This window comes from Acyrthosiphon pisum, chromosome A1 (genome assembly GCF_005508785.2).
Source record: "Acyrthosiphon pisum isolate AL4f chromosome A1, pea_aphid_22Mar2018_4r6ur, whole genome shotgun sequence".
Lineage (NCBI taxonomy): Eukaryota > Metazoa > Arthropoda > Insecta > Hemiptera > Aphididae > Acyrthosiphon > Acyrthosiphon pisum.
Window position 1 is genome coordinate 160,884,881 of NC_042494.1, and position 9,350 is coordinate 160,894,230.

The 9,350-nt window shown below is 28.4% G+C and overlaps 2 protein-coding genes across 2 annotated transcripts in view; one reads left to right on the forward strand and one right to left on the reverse strand.

Moving 5' to 3' along the window:
* The first annotated feature begins 2,651 nt into the window (after positions 1-2,651).
* Positions 2,652-6,160, forward strand: LOC100159183 (N-alpha-acetyltransferase 30). Its single transcript, XM_001950158.5, has 4 exons — positions 2,652-3,257; positions 3,376-3,496; positions 3,578-3,633; positions 5,889-6,160. The coding sequence occupies exons 1-4, from the start codon at positions 2,805-2,807 to the stop codon at positions 6,024-6,026; spliced, it is 768 nt and encodes a 255-aa protein (XP_001950193.1). The 5' UTR covers positions 2,652-2,804; the 3' UTR covers positions 6,027-6,160.
* A 1,520-nt stretch (positions 6,161-7,680) lies between these two features.
* The window catches only part of LOC100163987 (transcriptional regulator ATRX-like), a 20,944-nt gene continuing 19,274 nt past the window's right edge, over positions 7,681-9,350 (reverse strand). The window contains exons 21-24 of the mRNA XM_029486409.1: positions 9,044-9,214; positions 8,755-8,969; positions 8,587-8,665; positions 7,681-7,767 (exon numbers count right to left, since the gene is read on the reverse strand). Of these exons, the coding sequence (XP_029342269.1) occupies positions 8,757-8,969; positions 9,044-9,214 (384 nt within the window). The 3' untranslated portion in view covers positions 7,681-7,767; positions 8,587-8,665; positions 8,755-8,756. The remainder of the gene's footprint in view (positions 7,768-8,586; positions 8,666-8,754; positions 8,970-9,043; positions 9,215-9,350) is intronic.

Consider the following 9,350-nt stretch of genomic DNA (forward strand, 5'->3'; position numbering starts at 1 on the left):
GAATTACTTAAAACTATATACCCAACGATAACATTTTATCTATTAAAAAATAATGTATTTGATAATTTAAAATGATATAACAATTAATTAAAATGAATGCAGCAAGATTAAGTTTTTAACTAACAATGTACGTATAATTCATACATTTTTTTATATTCCTTGTCTATATGAAAGAAAATATGTCACAAAAATACTTTATAACTAATAGGATAGTGAGACAAAAAATTTAAAAAGGAAAATATTTTGCCCTCCCCTTGACAAATTCCTGCGGACGCCCTTGGACTACGTAAAATAATAAAGCTACATAGTTATTATAACATTATTATTTACTTTATCACACTGACCTCAGACCTTACTGTCCTGAGCTACTACTTAAAACAATGGAGACTGAAACCTAATCCAGCAAAAACAGAAATATCATTATTCCACCTCAACAACAGACAGGCAAATCAAACAATTAAAGTTGTATTTAATAATGTAGAAATGAGAAATAGCCAAAATCCTACTTATCTTGGAGTTACCTTGGATAGAACACTTACGTATAAAGATGAGCACCTAACAAAAACTGCTGCTAAAATAAAAACAAGAAACAATTTAATCCAAAAATTGGCCAACTCGTCATGGGGAGCAGACGCCCGCCCATACACTAAGAATCTCTACATTAGCATTAACGTACTCAGTAGCGGAATACTGCGCCCCAGTGTGGGCCAATAGCGCCCATGTGAACAAAATCGACGTCCAACTAAACTCAGCCATGAGAACCATTTCAGGAGCGGTCAAATCAACGCCCATTTAATGGCTACCCTTACTATGCAATATTTCCCCACCGAATCTTCGCCGGATGAATTCATTGCTCCAAGAATGGACTAAATGCCTTAGGAATACCGCACTTCCTATCCATAGCGACTGCACTAATGCTGGCCCTCTACAAAGGTTAAAATCCAGGAAACCGACTTGGAAACTAGGAGGGAAACTCACCACAGAAAAATTCGACCTAATGTCTAAATGGACCGAAGATTGGAGGTCTAACAATATTGACTCGAACCATCTCTTTGACCAACCTATGATGATGCAACCCCCCGGATTTAACCTCCCCAGGAGACATTGGATAGCCCTAAACAGACTTAGAACCGGACATGGACGAATTGGACTCATGATGCACCGATGGGGATTAAGTCCCACTCCAAAATGTGACTGTGGACACCATACTCAATCCGCAAGACACATAGTGGAGGAGGAGGAATGCCCCACCAGAGCATCCCCTGGGGGACTGGCAGAGCTGAATAAAGTTACCAGGGATGGTATTAATTGGCTTGAAAAATTAGATATCTATATATAACTGTCCTAGTCTATTATATGTTACCCAGTACCCACCTAGAGCTATCTTAGTATATATGTTACAGTATTGAATTATTATTGCCAAAATGTTTATTCCTTTTTTTTTCCTATTTTATCATTTATTTTATTTTACTAATTTTATTATTTTATCTATTATTTAATACCATAACTTATAACTTAGTTCATAATTTATTTTATTGTTAATGTGTGTTAATAACGTCATACAAATATATATATATTTACTTTATGGTTATTTATTCTAAGGTAGTATACAGTGACCTTTTTTTTTTAAACTTTGGCGGGCTGGTCTCGAGCGGTCCGTTTCGGCGATAAAAGCGTTCCTAACCACCAAGCTTACAACATCAATCAGTCTGCCACCAAATGTAAACAATTAAAGCGGAGGGGCGAGTGTCGCTTCCACGGTCTTAGAAGATATCTTCTAAGACCGTGGTCGCTTCTATAATATTCTATGATCTATTAATTATTGGGAGTATCCAAATTCACCCAAAATATTTTTGTCCCAATGTACAATTTTCCCAATTTTGGAATAAAAGTTAATTGGGAGAATTGTTTATTATATACATAAAAAATTGGGATAATTGTTATTTAGAAACCAAAATATTCGATATATAATCTTATATTATCCGAGTGATAAGCACTTGTCCGAAGAATGATAAGGACCGATAAGAGTGGTTGTACGTACAGTGGTTAACCTGTGGTTACCCTGTGACCAACTTGACGTGGTGTTGCACAGCAAGTCGGGGGATATTTTCGATTTGCGGAGCGGAGCGACGGCGCCGAGGAGCGTAGCGACGAGTGCCGCTAGCATGGCATCACTGTATGATGTTTTTTTAAAATTTGTGTCACTGTAATATGCTGGTATATGCTGGTATCATGGTATCGTGGTATAAGCTATATGTTATCATTATCAGCTATCACAGAATATGTTATCAGTTATCACTTTCTTTGGAACAATGTGTATTGGGATAATAATTTTCGGAATAAACTAATTGGGAGAATTATTTATTTGACATTTTCTAATTTGGACTAATAGTTTTTGGAAGAAAATGTATTTTTCGGAATGAATATGATTGGAGAGAAAAATTATTGGGGAGAAAAAAAATTGGGAGAATTGGTAGCGATCCTTAATTATTATACAAGTAGTATAATATATTTTATTTTGGCTCCACTTTACTCGTTTCTTCCATGAAAATGTGTTAACACTCCAACCATAATCAATTCACAATATTGTACGATTATAATCCAATGATGATAATGGTAATAATAATAATAATAATAATAATAATAATAATAATGGTATAACATACCGTCTACAACCTACTGTAGTACCGAATGAGTAAAATCTAAAATTGTGATATTTCATTAATTCAATATGGATTCGGATCGAAAAATAATATGTTTTAAAAATTAATAACTATTAATGCCGGAATCAAACGGTAACCTAAATGGCAGACGTACAACTTCAATCCCACGAGCTAGACACAAGAGATGATGACAACACTGTGGTTCTGTCCGACGTCGTCAACCGTGTAGTCGAACCCATCGTTTACTCAAACACCGACCTTATTGAGGATGTTAGTCGTCTATCGATATCCGAAAACAACGTCTATAGCGGCGATGTAGCGCAAAATAATTTGCCCTGTTTGAATTCTATATCGTCGTCGTCGACATCCTCATCGTCGTCTAGTCAATGTAAGCCGTCGTGTTCGTCTAGTGATGTAAATAATAGCAACCTCGCCGAAGGCTTACAACAAATTGATGGTGTCAAATATGTTTGTTATAAAAACGAGCAACAAATGAAAGATATTATGCGGTTAATACAAAAAGACTTATCTGAACCGTATTCGATCTACACATACCGCTATTTCATACACAATTGGCCTAAACTGTGTTTTCTTGTGAGTTTTACATATGAGATTCTTCAATGTTCATAATATAACTGTGTAACATCTGATTACTCAGCACATAAAACACAGTCATGTAAAGCGTTTTGTCCGTTGTTGTATTATGTTCTAGGCCGTAGATGTAGATAAAAGTGTCGGAGCAATTGTGTGTAAGTTAGACGCACACAGGAAAGTTAGAAGAGGTTATATTGCAATGTTGGCAGTGGATGAAAATTACCGAAAACAGCATATCGGTATTTAATCTTATGATAAACAATCTAGTGAACTAAATTAACATTAAAGATTTTTAAATAAACAAAGTGTCTATATTTTAGGTTCTAACTTAGTATTGAATGCAATTGAAGCCATGGTGAATGATGGAGCTGATGAGGTAAAATTTTTGTTTCATAATTCTATATTGATTAATTTAATCATACTCAGTTTCAATGCTTAAACTACCTAATTTACATTTCCAATCTATGATACAAAATTATACAAGTTATCAGGTTCTAATACTATATGTTGAAATACAGAATATTTTTAGATTTAAAAAGTTCATAAAGTTCAATATCTATATAATATTACAAGTAGAACCCGGATTTATATGCATTTAAAAAAAAAGTGTCAAATATGATGCAAATATGCAAGGAAAAAGTGGCTCAATATGCAATTAATTATATGCCATATGTTTAACATTATAAAATGTGATTTACACCAAGGAAAATAGGTATTTACTATATATTCTATCAGAAACAAAATAATATTTAAATAGTTAAACATTTAACTTCAAAAACCAAAATGCAATATTTTATAATCTTTTCTTTTTTCATATTTTAGATTGTTTAAAATACAATGTCTAAAACTCTAAAACTTAAAAAAATAAATAAAATCATCTGTAAATATTGTTCGATATAAAAAAAATTTGTAAAATTGAGTTACTGCCTTATTTGTTGCACACGTTGAAGGTTACATAGCATGCCGAAATGCGGGTGTATGTGATTGATTTTTGTTAATATAATATTATCTATTCGTGCTCTGATGTCATGTTGCAAAAATGATAATATTTTAAGAATAGTCTTGTAATAGACACTGTCAACGATTTTTTTTTCTTTTAGAATTACTGAAATATATTTTTCTTAAATTAAAAAAGTTAATTTATTATAAACCCATTAAATATGCATGTTATATGCATTTATGAACCAATATGCAATAATCCTCTAAATATGTAAAATTTGGTATTTAAATTCAGTGAGATGAACCGCAGACATTTTAGATATAAATCTGAGCTCTAATTATAAGGAACTGTTGAAATATTTTTATTCTTGGCTCACTTTTCCTTATAATTTAAATATATTTTAAATAACTTCTGTCAGTCTGATTTTCTTTGTAATGGATTAAAAAGGATCGGATGTGGTGATTTTGTCTTTGTTTTCATTCCAACCGATTGGTCTATTAAGGTATTAAGAATTCTAAGAACAGGATTTAATATGCCGTTAAATCTACTTGAGATTGACTTCCCTACATTTTTGATTTTAGTTTTTCCACACATTTTTGATTTCTATTTTTTCATATTTTTTTTAGGATTTAGAGGTATAAAATCAAAAATGGTAGGAAGTCTTAAGTAAATTTAAATTTATTCTCAGATTTGTTTTTGGTTTACTTATCAATTTTTTGGAATAAAAAAAAACATCTAAATTCCTATTTTAAGTATATGTTAAGCAAATAATGTATTAATCACCATTTCCAATCCATGTAATGTATAAAATATAATAGATATCTTGATTTTAAATATAATGCAATTGGTTAAACATAAATATGTCTGGTCAGGTATAAAAATTACTATATTATTTGTACATGTTATAATTATGAATATAGTGTTAGTCTTGTGTAATAATATATTGTAATTATTATTGCTATAATATTCAGCTGTGCATTGTTGTAATTTATATACATATAAATATATATGAAGTAGTTATTTGATATAATTCCAAGTGTCTTGCTAAAAATTATAATCATTATTTCAGTATATTTGAACCAATACCATAATCATTGATTATAAATAATAGGTACTTTCAAGTTTACATAGTATTATCTCAGTCTTACTAAGGACAGACAATTTTACGTTTAGAAGAATCCATTTTACTACTGCTATATTTCTTAATAATAGAGTGAATTTACTTTATTATAAGATATTACATTTTATCTTTACAACTTACAATAAGTCAATTTACTTTAAAATTAAAAATATAGTAAATTGGATTTTTCTCAACATTAAACGTACTATTCTGTGGCATAAAGACGGAGACACCACTTGCGGACACAAAGTCCTCTTAAACTATAGTACAATCAATGCAAATTTGAATAAGCTAATGCTTAAGTAATTGAAATTAAGTACTGATAAATAATTTAAGTGTTTCTCATTTTCTAATCTGATGGGTTAGAACTTAAAACAGCGGGTTTATCTAAAACTAAGGTACCTATTTATATTTACCTAATGCATTTTATTTAATATTGATTTAGTTGAGTATTTATTATATTTTAAGAGTAATATTAGACATGTGATAATAACGAGAAATTTGATTTAATTTAAAAAACAGAAATAAAATATAAATATTTAATTAATTATATTTTTGTATTTACCTATAGGTTGTGCTTGAAACAGAAATCACCAATAAACCAGCATTAAAATTATATGAAAACTTAGGTTTCGTACGAGATAAACGACTATTTTGCTACTATTTGAACGGTGTGGATGCCTTACGTTTAAAATTATGGCTCAGATAAGTTGCAATGGTACATACTTAAATTATTAAAACGTAATGTGGCAAACAAATAAGAACAGCAAATCTTCTTTTATACTGTGCATACTATGTGTAGATTTAGTTTATTTGATGCATATATATTCATATGTATAATAATTATGGTGTTTATTTATTATTACCTGTTGTTATATAAAAATTCTTCAAAATAAAATTTAAATAAAATTCAATAAAACATTGTTTTAAATTTGATTTGTTTCTTAGTTTTGATAGTTCTTCCTTATATATAGACTGAAATATCATATCAATATGACAATAATGGATACATAAAACTAGTTTATAGCTTGCTCTGGTATTTTAATCTATGTTCTTTAATAATTATCACAATCTAGAGAATTCAAGTCATGGTTATTTCCAATATTCGCATTTTTTTATTGAGTGTAGATACATTAACATCTTTGTATCAGTTGTTAAAGGGGGTCCAAATACACAACCATATTTTTTCTGGCCAGTCACTGTGTTCCGCAAAGAGAGGTCACTGGACGAAAAATATAAGTGTTTGGTTACCATAATTAAACTCTATAAAAAAAAAACTGGATTGTAAAATGATGGCCGGCAAAATTCAGTTGTCTATTTGGACCCTTATAGTTAGTTACTTAATTCTATAATCAGATGTGGATTAAAGGTTATTTTGTTCAATGTAAATAACATTTTACGTATAAGTATGAACAATGATAGTAATAAAGTTATAAGTAGATAATCATTTTTACAATTACTTTAATATTTATGTTATTAAAAAACCCAAACAATTATAAAATGTTTTTTAAGTTTATATGTTTAGCAGTGTTTTAAGGGTTTAGGTAACATATTAAATTTGCGTTATTATTTTAAAATTGGAATAAATTATAATATAACATAGTAATATATAAAAATAAAATAATACCGAAATAAGTTATTAGTCAATTAACACCTATTATCAAACTTTGGGTAGGATATTATTTGTGTTAGTGTGTTGGTTTTTTAAAAGATATTTTAATTGTATTCTAAGCAATTTTAAATAGTAATATTTTTTTATTAAAAATATAAAAAATAAAACAAATATATAAACATTGAAACTGATATAATATTCTTACCTTTAAGTTTCATATCAACTCAATTCATATTATAATTAAACCTAACAACACAAAATTGGGACTGCTGAACTCAAATTTGATATATACGTTGTATGTTTGTACGACAGAGACAATACTGCAAGACGTACTCTTCAAAATTTTTTTATTTTACATTTTTTCACAATACTTGTCATTTCAAATATAATACATACAATTAAAAAAAAAAAACTCAATGCTTAATAATATTCTTAGGATCTTTCCATAAACAATAAAAAAAAAAATCATAATTATGTAATATATAATTAACATTATTTTTTAAAGTACTTTCCTTGTAAAAAATATAGAACCATAAGTCATTAAAAATACAATATTACAAACATTTAATTTAGTATTTTTTTAAGAATTATAGATTGAATTAGTATCTACATTAACAGTCTGATGTGTAAGCAAAATAGTTAAATATATGTTTATAATAAAAATCACAAATAATATGTATAGTAAGTTTTATTTGATAGTATAAAAAATAACCTTACTATATATCTATACTATAGTTTGCATAATAATTTATTGTTCAAGATTTTGTGTATAATCTATCAATTTATCCACTTAAATAAATATATCAGTAAGTTGTGTCTTACGGAGGCTTGAGGAAAACTAATAAAAAAGAAAACCATAATGTAACTTAAAGGACCACACACAAAAAAAAAAAATATTTTCTTTAAATATTAAATTATTGTAATCAAAACTAAAAAAACAATTTGGTCAAAATAATATTATTTAAGGAGATATTGAGGTATATAGAATAGCTGAGTGACATAATTGGGCCAAGCTCAATATAATTCTATATCTTACACGTGTAAGCTCAATTTACATGATTTACCACCTTAAAAATTTTATTTTTGATGTTTGATTTACGTATAATTGTGCATTGTGTTATTTTGTGCTTATGACGATAGAAGTATGAGAATTGTGTTATAACGTTTAGTTTTGTTAAATATTCAAATACTAAAAGAGAAAATATCCGGCTGCCACTCGCTACACTATGATGTATAATAATAATTGACTGCTGGTGTACATAATAAAAATATCTTTTATAAGATTTTAAATATTTAAAAAAAAAATTTAAACAGTTAAGATAAATTCTGATTTCACCCAAGTCTTCAGTGCATAAAAAGTAAAAACACATTACACATACAACGAAAATTCAAATATATACTTCAAAACTCAGTAAATTATTGTGTGAAGCGAGCAACTTTTACATGTATAATATAGACACTAAATTACAGCATGCCCGACCGATGTTCCTCATATTTTTTCAATTCCTCATAACTTATTGAATTATGCGAGTAGAAATGTTAAATCTACACCATTTTACTAAGTATTGAATACTTAAAAATTAAAAAAAATAATGTGTGTTTTGTGCTCCTTTAATACAAAATATCAAATCAAATGTATAGAATTAGAATAACTTACCAATCTTCAATGTTTGAGTATCAAATAACATTATAAATAAACATATATTCAAGGTTTCAGGAGACAGAGTAGTGAGTACCTATGACAGAATTAAAAAATATATTTAAAATCTATCAATTTAATATTTATTATTAGGACTAGATTAAATTTAAATGTTAATATATATACCTCTATTCACTTTCAGATCCACAAAATATTGGTAATATTGATTGTTCAATAGACACGTTAGCTGAATCATTTTCTTTTTTATAATTTTCCCATGCAGCATTCCTACCATTCTCATCTAATTCTTCGGCCTCGTTATTTTGTAGTAATGAGTCATGTTCTAGTATGTTCATTACAAGGTCTTCATGCCTCAATATCAATTCAGCCATCAAACGATCCTTTCAGAATTGACATTAAATAGAAAAAAAATAATAATAATAATTTATTAAAAAAATAAATTCAATATTGGTACCTTAGGTAAATGTAATGTTGATTTAGGTTTAGTAGTATTTGGTTCAAATTCATAAAGTTCTTCCTGACATTTAGCATTAAAATGACGATCAATTTGATGTTCATCGACTACACGGAAAGCCATTGATAACTTTGATATTTGACGTTCATATATTTTTTGCTCCATTGTACCCTTAATTTATACAAAAAAATTGTAGTTCGATAATATATTTAGTATTTTAGAATGAAAAATTAGTTAAAGAAAAAAATCTATTCCAATTTGGAATTTTGTTGACATAATTTGGATTTTAAAACTATTGGTGGGGGGG

Excerpts from the sequence above, each read along its gene's own strand:
- LOC100159183 (XM_001950158.5), top strand. The coding sequence starts at position 2,805 with ATGGCAGACGTACAACTTCAATCCCACGAGCTAGACACAAGAGATGAT. Across the intron at positions 3,497-3,577 it reads TTACCGAAAACAGCATATCG|GTTCTAACTTAGTATTGAAT; the intron begins GTATTTAATCTT and ends TCTATATTTTAG. Across the intron at positions 3,634-5,888 it reads TGAATGATGGAGCTGATGAG|GTTGTGCTTGAAACAGAAAT; the intron begins GTAAAATTTTTG and ends ATTTACCTATAG.